Source organism: Dendropsophus ebraccatus, chromosome 10 (genome assembly GCF_027789765.1).
Source record: "Dendropsophus ebraccatus isolate aDenEbr1 chromosome 10, aDenEbr1.pat, whole genome shotgun sequence".
In the NCBI taxonomy this organism is placed as follows: domain Eukaryota; kingdom Metazoa; phylum Chordata; class Amphibia; order Anura; family Hylidae; genus Dendropsophus; species Dendropsophus ebraccatus.
The window spans coordinates 25530604-25543143 of record NC_091463.1 but is presented as its reverse complement, the minus strand read 5'-3'; the positions used below and the strand labels follow the sequence as shown (position 1 = coordinate 25543143).

The window sequence follows — 12540 nt, the reverse complement described above, 5'->3', positions numbered from 1 at the left end:
AGTGTTGTGTACCACTGGTGCACCTTTCATACATGTCATCCTATATATTTTGTGGGCACAAGGAAACCTTGTCCAAAGCTTTTAGACTTTGGGGGAGATTTATCAAACTGGTGTAAAGTGAAACTGGCTCAGTTGCCCCCAGCAACTAATCAGATTCCACCTTTCATTTTCCAAAGAGTCTCTAGGAATGAAAAGTGGAACCTGATTGGTTGCTAGGGGCAACTGAGCCAGTTTCACTTTACACCATGTTTGATAAATCTCTCCCCATATGTGTGTTCACTAGGTTCTAGACTAACCTCCTCGCTGTCAATGAAAATTGCTACGAGACAGGAAGTGAAATGTTTTATCGGGGCTTGTTTTCCTGATCAGTAGGGGTCTCCATAGAGACATATCAAAAGTTTATATCTTTTGTGTGCACAAGGAAACCTTGTCCAAAAGTTTAAAAGACTATGAGGGAGATTTATCAAACATGGTGTAAAGTGAAACTGTCTCAGTTGCCCCTAGCAACCAATCAGATTCCACCTTTCATTTTCATTATGAGTCTGTGAGGAATGAAAGGTGGAATCTGATTTGCTGCTAGGGGCAACTGAGACAGTTTCACTTTACACATGTTTAATAAGTCTCCCCCTATGTCTCCCTTTGAATTTCTTTTAATTTTCATATATAGTTTACATAAAAAATGCATTGTATTATTTATACTAATCCCTAGTAAACAGCCATTACTATAGTTCAGACCTGCATTTACAATTCTTCAGGCTTCAGAGCTGACATTTCCAACATGGCTCCAAGTCTAAACACACAGATTGCAGAAACTGGCAATTGAGACCTTTACACCAGGCCTGTACCGTAGTAATGTGATATAGAAAACATCTACTGTTACAACATTAGCTTGGCTAAGCTGTTAGGGATGTGTCTGACACAGAGATAGAGGAAGGGTTGTGAGTAGGGATGAGCGAACCGGACGAGGTTCAGGTTCGTAGGAACCTGAACTATCAGCTTCTGATTCCCGCTGTTTGCCCGCCTATGGCTTTGGCTGTATCCCAGTTTTCCAGGCCATCCTCAAGTTTGTATCCACCCTCTCCACGGTGCGGGCAGACGGAATCAGAAGCCGATAGTTTAGGTTCATATGAACCCGAACCACGTCCGGTTCGCTCATCCCTAGTTGTGAGTAGCAAAAATGTTGTAGCAAACATTCACAGTACATGTATGATATGAATTCCTGAATTATGTGAAAAGATGGAGTACAATAAGGTTCGGCATCTATAAATAACGTTAACATATAACATGAACAATTTAAATATTTTTATAGATTATCTATACTAACATATAGGAACTTTTAAAACTTTAAAGATAAGGCTCAAGGATGACTCTACACACAACAGTAATCAAGCACCCACCATTACACCAAGAAAACACCAAAAAAGGTTTTGTGATCAACAGAGGTGTCAATCGGAGTGACGGGGTCAACATTCACTTTCAGCTGATCGCCACTCTGCAGTTGAAGAAGGCCGCCCAGATAAATGGGTTGGTATATTTTCCTGCTTTTTGTACAAAATGAAACTCCGCTGAGAATAATTTCTGGCTGTGGGTAGTTGGAATTGGACCGTATGATTTTCAGTGTTATGGGCTTATCGTCAGCACAGGTACCTTGTGGGCGGAAAGACACCTGAGAGTACACAAAATAATATTCTGCTCTAGGGATGACGATGGATTTGTTGCAATATTCCATTCCATTTTCCAGAAATGCCAGACCGCGAGTATGTTCCCAGTGCAGATCACCACTTGCATCGGTTTGCTTTGTAACTAAAAAGGAGAAAGCATTTTAAGCATTAGTTAAGTGGTGCAATGAAATAATGATAGATAATCTATCTATCTATCACTTTACATAGCTTGTCATCACTCAAGTCAGTCCCTTCCCCCAATAGGGCTTACAATCTAAATTCCAAAATCACTTGTATGTTTGTCATCCAATCTAAACTGAAAATCAGAAGGTTGTTGGATGACATACAGATGTGTCCAGGCTTCCCTTTCCTTTAGATAAGTTAAAGGAATACTAACAGCAGGTTAGAAGACTCTGACCTACTTTTATGTTATCATATGGCAGAAGATGCTGAGAAAGAAGACAGTTTTCTTACCTTCATTCTCAGAGCTATTTGTCCTGCAGTTTATGTAAATTAAAGGGTTTGGTGCAATGGTAGTGGTACTACAGCTTTCGGTGCACCAAAAATTGACCATCATTAGTTTGTATTATTAGAACTGCACATGATCTTATGACGTAAGCACAAGAGAGAGACTCTTTTAGCTGTGTTGGTAGTATTTAATATATATATATATATATATATATATATATATATATATATATATATGTATATATATATATATATATATATATTTTTTTTTTAATGATCTACTCAAAAAACTCAAAGACATTTGGAAGAAAGATTCAATACCTGTTAGATGGGCCTTGGGTTTTGAGTCAGGGTCCTGATATGCACCTTAATGGAAATTATAATCATTAATATATCACCATGTTAACTAACAGTAAACAAAAACAACAATCATAGCAGTATCCTTCATTGGCGCAATGCAGGCCTTATACTGCAGTAGTTGGTACAGTGACAATCATACATGTGTGGCTGGGCATGGTACTGCAACTCAGGCCAGTTTATTTTAATAGATGTACTGTATTGAAAAAAGTCTCAGGACTCTAGGGACTCGATCATTGGGGGCAGGGGTCCTGGACCCCCGTCATCCACATTACATTATCAAACAAAGTCATAGATTTTGCTATTAACTTACAAACAAGTGAGATATTAAAGAGAACATCCGGGCTTAGAAAAACATAGACGCTTTCTTCCAGATACAGCATCTCTCCACAGTTTGGATCTGGTTTTGCAGTGAACGGAGATTAAATGTTTTACCACACCAGGGCAGAGGTGGTGCTGTTTATTCAAGAAAGTAGTTGTGCTTTTTCTTTTTCTAGATAACCCTTTTAATATCGTTGTTTTCCCAAAAATGTTACAGGAGTTTTCCAAGCAAACATAATTGATGGCGTGGCATCAAGATACTTTAGGTCATCAACTGCTGATTGGCATGGTGCCGATACCCAACCCACCCATTGATCTGCTGTAAATAGGTCTGTATGCAGTTGACTGATCACTGAATATTGGCCATGCCTGGTTAGTACCGCTCAGATCTCATTCAAGTAAACTGAATTAATTTTAGCCAGAGAGTCCTTTTACCTTAATACATATGTGTGGATGTTATGTTTTTGGTCTACCTTTAATTGATCATTGATACCTTGGATTCCATTAAGTATGGAATTAAGTATTCATAATAGGTTCATAATGTAGCATGAGATACGTTATAGAAGTTTCACATACCTGTATATCTACCCACTGTCACCTGTAAAGAAAGAAAAATAATAAATGTTAAAAAAAAGGGGAAAAAAATGTTAAAAATAGACATTTCAACTAAAACTTAAAATGTATAAACCACATGATGATACATTTTTCCAGGTATAATTGTTATCCCATATCAAAAATAATATCTGAATAAGATTTTTATTACACAGATGTTTGAAAACAAAAAGGATATTGGCACGGGATCCGGTACACGCGTTGGATCATGAGGGTCCAACCATAGCATTGAGATTTCTCTGTCTGTTTGTCTCCCTCAATTTGACCTGCCAAAAAGGGGCTTTACTGACTACGCAGAAGCACAGGAAGGGCGTGTGTCTCCAATATGGTCACCCCAGGAAATGTTTTTATAAGTAAAAAATAAATCTCTACAACAATTTAAAAAAAAACACCAAAGAAATTATTTATCATCTGTATTTAATAAAAATAAATGTATGACATATTCCCTTTAAGAGGCTTTCTGAATGTCGAATACATAATTCGATCTACATTACATGCATCTATAGGCATAAAGTAGAAAGGTGTATTTATAGTCCTTCCTCTATTGCTACCCCACATATATAATGGTAGAGGTTTTATGGTGGATATTCCAATTTTTTTTAGATGTTATTTATTGTTAAGGTCAGAATTCCACTTTGTAAAATTGGCGTGCAGAAGAGTCTAGAAAAGAGGAAGAGGCAAAGGAGGGGGTTGAAAAAAGTACTGAATTTATTACTAACATGCCCTAAAATAGTGGCGTAAAAAAGGATTTTGTAGAATACGCCTAAGATATCACGCAACTTGCACCACAGGAATCAATGTGACACAGGTTCTGCCTGTGTCGACCAGCTTTTTGTGCCCCAATGAGCCTGACCGATTGCCTACAACGAGTAAAGTTGCATACCAATATTATTATCATGCTTCAATGTTTTTGGACCCAAAATGGTGGCGAGAAAACTATTGGTTTGAAAAGAAAATCAAAAATTGGCTGCAGTCATCCTGCAACTAGTTGGTTAGAACAAGCTCCAGTAGACAGTGTATCTAAATTTCAAGCCTTCTGATGACATTGGCAAAATTTGGCCTTGTTATTAGGTGAAGAACAGAGGGGAATCCAACGCTGGTTGGTCCATTGTCATCTGCTGTTGGGTAATGAGAACATGCAGTAACTCCCTTATGTAAGGCAACTGGCCCAAGCGTGATGGAAACCGTTTGGATGTGTACCTCCCTGTTTTATGGCCATTTTATAACTCAAAAAAATTGCCCTTTAGAAAGATGAATCAGTTATTTCGTATCACCGTATGGTCATTATTCTAAAGGGGTTTTCAATTCTTAATAATAGTTCATTTAATTATTTCTTTATAAAAGTTTTGTGAATATGGAAAAATGACCCGTGCCAGATGCTGAGAGTCACTCTCTAGATTATGCAGCTGGAATTTTTTGAGACTTTAGACATATTAGGAATCTTTCCATAATAAAGTTCTACGATGAGAATTTCACACATCAAAAAGACCTGATCTGAGGGGAACCCCTCCCTTATTGTATTCGCTAACACCCACTGAACTCAAGGGACTATGTGTCAGCATCTGTCTTCCATAACCTAAAAATTTAATCTTTTTTTTATTAACTATATGAAACCCTAAAGAATTGTGGTTCAAAGTGGGCAATGGTATCATAAAAGTCAGTTATGGGGAAACCCCTTTGAACTGTACTTCTCCTTGTAACCTTAATATATAGTATAAGAATGTGGTGGCCCCCCCTGTCATTCTGTTGTATATGTAGTACCCTACAAAGGCCATATGTGTCATGGGGGGGGGGGGGGGGTCTGAAAAACTAATTATTTTAAGGAATATACATTTTGCCTTCCATCTACTATATGAATACAGAACATACACTCACAAATGAAAGTTTAAATACTTTTCAATGATGAAACCCAGGAAGTAGAGAAACACGCTGTGAAAAGCCCAAGGCGAAGTATCTGAAACGTAGTGATGAAACTTGGACCTCTTCCAAACCAGACAAGTTCCTCCATTTTTCACATTCCTAAGATAAACTATTAGGCAATGGCTTAGATGACAAAAACGGTATATTTCAAAAAAGACATGACAGCTGAGGGGAGTTTCCTTTCATCGTAGCAGCCTAAAGCTGTTGGGTTGCGTAGTCGCCTAAAGCTGTTTACATGCATGCTTACATGTGTTTTCAATGGGGACAAAGTCACTTCCAAACTCCACTAGTGGTTTACCTCTGCAAGGTCATAAGGATAACACAATTGAATTTCAGCATGCCCACACCTTTTCTCCCTTGACATCTGCCATCAGGGGATCTGGCCAACACTTATCCTATATATAAGCCAGCCTGCATGTTATTAATGGACACTCATGCCTTATGAGCAAGTATATGAACACTGTACAGTGGCAGGGGTTAATTCTACCATGAGATCTACTCTCTGCTGTCTGCTCCTGACCTATCCTTTTTATGTCACCTTGAGGAAATACATTATATACCTTAGATCATTGTGGACCACAGGAGTATCCAGAATTAGAGAAATATAGCTACTTCCTATGAAAAAATAGCACCACATCTGTCCTCAGGTTATGCGTAGTATTACAACTCAGCTCCATTCACAATACCGCATACAAACTAAGGACAGGAGCCCAGAAATACACTTTACAGTAATTTTTGTTGTCAAATTAGCCACAAGCAGCATGAATCAGTGATCGGCTTCCTCTCTACAAGGATCAAAGTGTCCCCATCAATCATTGAAAGAAGCTCTCCGCTTAGTGCTTCACTCCTCGGCTAGATTCTTTTTGCAGGTGTAGGGATCGATAAACTTAATTTAACAATCCTAATTAAGTTTTACCATAGACTCAAGTATACTGTGGGTACCGTAATGAAGGAGAAAAATAGTGTTTTTCCCTTTTAGTACATTAAATGTGTCTACAATGCTAAACACTTCAGGGTATTTTAGGTCATGAGTTCATAGTACAACAAGCAAACTAGCGGGCCTGGCCATGTGCCAGAATGAAACACAGTCATTTCTATAAAGCTGGCTTAAGGCCATAAAAGTAGACGAACTAGATGCCGATAGAAACATTTCCATTGATATCATTGAAGAGTGTGGTCCCGAGAAACAGTTCAGTAAGAGCATGTATGAGCAATGTATGAGGGTCTTACAACAAAAAGGATACCCAACTTCTTTGTTATGTACTGTAGATGCTCTCTTAAACAATATGAAACACTATGGAAAACAGGACAAACAGGGCTAATATCCAACTTTCCGAGTAAGTTACAGTCGTCATGTAAACAGGGAAATGACTTGTACAGTGGTTAACTCTAGGAACATTCCTCAAATACCTCAAATTTTATTAGCAGCTAACATTGCATAATAAGGGTTTGTCCACATGTAGCGGTAGTAATGTGCTATCAGCCCCCAGCACTACATCAAAAAATCCCTGACAATAATAACAATCTGCTGTATATCAAGCTCTTACAGGCTATATTCTATATTAGGGAAATGGAATTTCAAAAAAATTGTGCCGGGAAAATTTTTCTGCAATATATCAAAAGTTTTGATCAATTGGAGTCCATCAGGAACCATTAGGTGAAGTTGGGAGTGTTTCACTCCAAACAGGCTGACATCCCATCAGACATGTCAAAAATTGCTGATCACATCAGGTCTTACTCCTGAGACTCAGTCCTCCCAAGATACAGCTGGTAGTAGTGATAGGAAGGAAGGGTCTCTCCCTGGCTTTCAACCAAATCTGCTTCTTTTGCTTCATTACAGTCTATAGAGCGAAAGAGTCAGATGTTTGGCTGGTCGGGAAGTGGAGTGGAGCACCGTGTACTGCCCTGGAGTTAGACCTGATACCATCAGTAACTTTTGACATGTCTGAGGATAGTTACTCCAAATGACAGTAACACGTGAATGATCCGTGAAGGTCTGAACACCCAGATTCCAACCATGTCTGTAGGACATCTCAAAAGTTTAACTAACTCTACTAATGAAGTTATCAATCCGATAATTCCAATGCATTTCAGCATCAAAACCAATTATAACGTCTGAATCTACTCAATAACACGGCAACTAAGAAAAAATAATGCCAGTAGCACTCATCCTAGTTTAAAATACTTTCTCCCACACCTACTGGCAACTTTGCAAAGAATATGTTTAGTCAATGGAAAGAGGTGGGGTTAGAAAGTTGCTTCCAGCGAGACACATGAATGGGTACGCCATCTATGATGTAAGGTTACAGCATCACCTTAGACAATATTTTGGCAGCTGTACACGCCATCTCTACACGTTCTCATTCGCAGTCTTCCTCCTCAGGACATAGATCCTAGGTCTTACGTAACCTTTCCATGTGTAAGCATGCCATACTGTATATCAGCTTCGAGGAAAAGTTTGAGAAACCAGACCGACTGTACTAACCACAGAGTTAAGCAACGCTCGGCTTGTTAGTAGCTTAAACCTTTGGCTCATTGCCTTTTTGAATTACCTTATCTTTCTCGCAAGGTAGATCACCTCGTAACAGGTAAAATGTAAGAAGCACCAGGGCGGAGAGGAGAATAAAGCAGATTGCCACAGCCCAAGTCAGCCTCCTAATGCTCTTGTCCTGAGCATGGAGTGAGTGCGAACGAGATGTAACTTGATTCCTCTCTTCTGGCAGCATTTCTATGTTTGTTTCCATATCTCTGCTCCAAGCTTCAGGTCAGAATTAAGTAAGGCCCTTGTGATCATGTTCTTCTGAAGCTGTCGGAGCCCTAAATAAAGGCAGCAGCTCCCCCCCTTTCCAAGTGTCCAGTGCTCCCCTCCCATCCTGAGGGAGTGTGCCGCCTACAGTCGATACTCCTCACTAGTGCACAGGCTCCGGCACACTGCAGTGTCTCAGGAAAGTCCCTGTAGTACAGTAGGTGGTGTTAGGATAATGAACTTGTGTGGGTTGGTCACAATACAAATGGGAGTGGAGCAAGTACACAAGGGATTTAGAACTGAGAGTGAAACAGCTATAGGGAAATAGCACAATGTTAATTACTCAATTTAACTTTAGGGATTTTTGCTGTTTTTTTTTTCAGCCCACACATGAAATAAAAAATGCAATCTTATCATGGATTTCAATGGCATTTACGAACTATAAATAAGCTGCCAAAACTGATAAAGCAACCACAAAACTGTTTATATTGTATTAATCATTAATATCTTGTCATGTTAGAAATAATTGTCGCCTCTTCTTTACATAAGTATAAAAATATTTAACCCCTTCCCACACCAGCACTCACCAGTGCGTCCTGCTGTGGGTGGGATCGCACAGCCCCACTCAGAACCGCCACGATCTCGGCTGCTATGTGCAGCCAGGGACTGCGGCTATTAGCCGGTTCGGTCTGACAGTTGCATTTAAATGTCCTGTGTGCCCCTATCCCTGGTGTCTAGATGCGATCGCGGAGGGAAGATTCCTTCTTTTCACCAGGCGGGGCTCAGCGTCACACCCGTCATCTGTATATCTGGGCAGCAGCAGCCCAGATTAATACAACACTGACCTAATCGATCAGTGCTGTATTGAGTACACGGTACTGATCTCTATGAGAGATCACTGCAGTAATAATAAAAGTCCCCCAGGGGACTAAAAGTTAAAGTATAAAAAATAAAAATAGAGTTTTTTTATAAATAAAAAAAATCCCCTCCCCTAATAAAAGTTTAAATCACCCCTCTATTCCCATTTTATAAATAAAGAAAAATAAATAAGTAAACATGTTTCGTATCGCCGCATGCGTAATTGCCCGAAATATTATATGTTCACATTTGTGATCTGGCATGGTAAACGGCATAAGTGAAAAAACCTGCTAAAGTGCTAAAATGCTGATTTTTTGTCACATCGAATCCAGAAACATTGTAATAAAAAGTGATCGCATATACACAAGCAAGGTACAGATAGAAAGTAGAGATCATAGTGCGAAAAATGACATGGTGCAAAAAAGCATACTGACTTGAGGAACATATATAACATGTAAGTTTAACTATAGGACGAATGGCGTAAACACGAAACATCCTAAAATGAAAACAAATTGCTTTTTTTTTAAATTTCACAGCAAAAATATTTTTCATTCATTATTTCAGCCATAGCAACATGCCCCTGCCTAATGTGAATGGTGTTCTAGAAGAGCTGACCAAATTTGTCTTTTTTATGTGATCTGCAGAGCAATACAGCATCACGTGCAACCAATAGGTAGATAGCATCAGTATAAGACAATAGATGTTCCCCGTGAAATTACCTTTTCAAAGGTCACAGAGCACACTCAATGATGTTTTACATTCATCTCAAGGGGACAGAGTCTATCTTTTGTAGTCTATGTCCTTGAGGCTTGCTGTAAAGCATGTCACTAAATGCTGGTAAAAACAGGTCAGGCAATATGGCAGCCCCCATAACAATGTGCACATAGTGAAATAAATAAAAATGAAAGTTTAAATAGAAACATATTAGAATAAAAGAACAAGTTTTAGTACGTGATTCTAATCAGTAAAATAAAATTTAGGTGACCCATTCCTTTTTAAAGGTCATGCCACCCTTGGTAACAGAGTCAGGAATTTTCGATTATCTTCAGATGTTCCTTCGCAAGTGATTGAAACACAGCTGAGCATGTGTGTTGCCTCTTCATTCATAGGCAAAAAAAACAAGTTTTCTTTATTGGTGGGGGTCACAGCAGCCAAGTCTCTATCCTAAGGTTCCTAAAGAATAGCTGATAAATGTCATATTTTTTGGTTTGTTTGTTATTTGGTTGCCTGCTGCGCTGAAAAAACAGCATACTCACCTTCCCCACTCCTCACCACTGCCATATCTAATGTTTACTCCCTTCTGAAGTCCTCTTTTTCCTCCTTCTGATATTTCTTGTGGGTAGTAAGTGCACGCTCATCCCAGTAATTTGTTAAGAGGAGCACAGGGGAGACCAGCAGCTGAAAAGGGGGAGCTGGGGGGTGAGTATGTAATTTTTTTAAATTATTTTTAGTGCACAGGGAGGCATATAACAAACATTTCATTTTATAACAAACATTTCATTTTATAACAAACATTTCATTTTCCCCCGGAAGATTCATTTGTTCTTGAATTGTATACGGATAACCTATGGAGGAGCACAGAGAAGCAATACAACTTCTACCGCTGAAAATATTTACAGTCTCCCTACCTCATATCCAATGCAATACCTATGCCTATGGCTGTATCTATGTTTTCCAAGACTTCCTAGGGCTGCATCCAACTTCTCCTGCCACCAGGAGTCAAATTCAGGGCATTTAGGTTCGGATGAACCCGAACAATCGGTAAGTTCGGTCGTAAACAACTGACATAGTCACACTAGAGTAATGGTTTTACGGCACTAAATTTTAGTTACAATGGTCATTATTTTTTTCCTGTGCACCATGTACACATTTACTGAATATCTATATTTCTGTAATCTCATCATGATATAGTATATAATGTCAAATGACAAAATATGCTCGGCTGCTTTGATACACTCAGCTCTCCTGCATCTGAATCATTCTGCTCAGTTCAATCCCACATACATGTCCTCAATACAGCTTCTGAACTTAGTTCCTTGCTTAAGGCCCTTTGCACACTGAGTATAAGAGGCTGAATTTATAAGCGGAGTCCGTGCAGGGGATTTTGCTTGAAATTCTGCTTGTCCTATTTCTTCAATGGGATTTCTCTTGCGCCTGTGCTCTTCACTCAAAGAATGAACAGGTTCAGTCTTCGAGTGGAGAGCAGACACGCAAGAGAAATCTCATTGACGAAATAGGACAAGCAGAATGAAAAGCAGAATCGACTGCACGGACTCCGCTTGTGATTTCAGCCCCTTTTACTTAGGCTATGCTCACACTACGTAAAACTACGGCCGTAGTTTTAAGGAGTTGAACATAGCCTTATGTGCAATGGGATCCCAGCCGGAGCGTACACACATCTTATGTGCTCTGGCCGGGATCCCAGTTTTCTGTGGCCGGAATTCAGTGAATTCCGGCCGCAGAAAGACCTGTCAGTTCACACAGTGAAGCAAGCAGCTCCGGCCGCTTGCTTCACTGTGTGCTATGGGAAGCTCTGATGCGGGCGCACGCTGATGCGCCCGCATCAGAGCTCTGCGGCCGGAAAGATCATCTTTTTTTACTATGTTGTTACTTTTCCAAACTACAGGCCCTTGCACACTAAGGCTATGTTCACACTACGTAACAGACCGGCCGTTCCGTGACCCCGGCCGGTTCCGTGACCCGGCCGGGGTCACGGAACGGCCGGTCTGTTACGTAGTGTGAACATAGCCTTAGTGTGCAAGGGCCTGTAGTTTGGAAAAGTAACAACATAGTAAAATAAAAACTAACGTCTGTTTACTACAACCTTTTTATCTTTTAGACCCTTATGAGACGGCAACCAGTTTCTCTTACCCTGAGGGTGCGTTTACATTGAGGAATCCAGGCGGAGAAGTTCCTGCAGTTTCCGCCCTTTGTGCCCGCGTGCCCCTGCTCGCATCTCTGCCCATCCCATAGACTCCACTCTATCATCAGGTGAATTCTGCCGTCCGCCCAAAGAATTGACGTGTCAATTCTTTGGGCGGACCTCAGAATCTGCCCGAGCCAAGAATGGTGTCTATGCCATGGGCCAAGATGCGAGCGGGAGCGCACGAGGGCGAGCGGCAGAATCCGCAGGAACTTCTCTGTGTGGATTCCTTAATGTGAACCAGATACAGCAACCAAAATAAATTCCTGTTTCTAGCAATCTATATAACTAATTATATTCAAGAAGGCATCCAGATGCCATTTACAAGCTCTCAAATATAGCTCTCAGTATGCAGTGATGATTATTTGCCTTGTCAGCAGCTGCCTGGCATTAGTTCCTACAGCTTACTTCTCCTCTGACACCCACAGCAGTGTTGCACAACTAAGATATCTATTGCCAAATTAGTTTTAGAAGGTCATTGGTGTCTTTGTACGTAATAATTGCCACTTAGTACTGTCGCTTTGCTGTCCTGGGTACAAGTCCGACCAAAGACGACGTCTGCAAGAAGACTTTTCTCTGTGCTTGTGTGGGTTTCCTCTCGCCACTCCAGTTTCCTCCCACACTTCAAGATGTGATGAAAGTAGATTTAATGCCTGTGGTGACAGAGACCAATG

General features: G+C 40.2%; 1 protein-coding gene across 1 annotated transcript; it reads right to left on the bottom strand.

Annotated features, from left to right (window-relative positions):
- Window positions 1-986: 986 nt before the first annotated feature.
- TNFSF15 (TNF superfamily member 15) lies at window positions 987-8258 on the bottom strand. The gene is made up of 4 exons (XM_069986760.1): window positions 7892-8258; window positions 3384-3405; window positions 2451-2495; window positions 987-1803 (listed from the first exon to the last, which is right to left on the bottom strand). Exons 1-4 carry the CDS (start codon window positions 8081-8083, stop codon window positions 1400-1402), a joined length of 663 nt encoding a protein of 220 aa, XP_069842861.1. The 5' UTR covers window positions 8084-8258; the 3' UTR covers window positions 987-1399.
- Window positions 8259-12540: the final 4282 nt, after the last annotated feature.

Coding starts and splice junctions, on each gene's coding strand:
- TNFSF15 (XM_069986760.1), bottom strand. CDS start 8,083: ATGGAAACAAACATAGAAATGCTGCCAGAAGAGAGGAATCAAGTTACA. Junction 2,496..3,383: donor GACAGTGGGTAGATATACAG/GTATGTGAAACT, acceptor ATTTCCATTAAG/GTGCATATCAGGACCCTGAC. Junction 1,804..2,450: donor ACCCAAGGCCCATCTAACAG/GTATTGAATCTT, acceptor TCTCCTTTTTAG/TTACAAAGCAAACCGATGCA.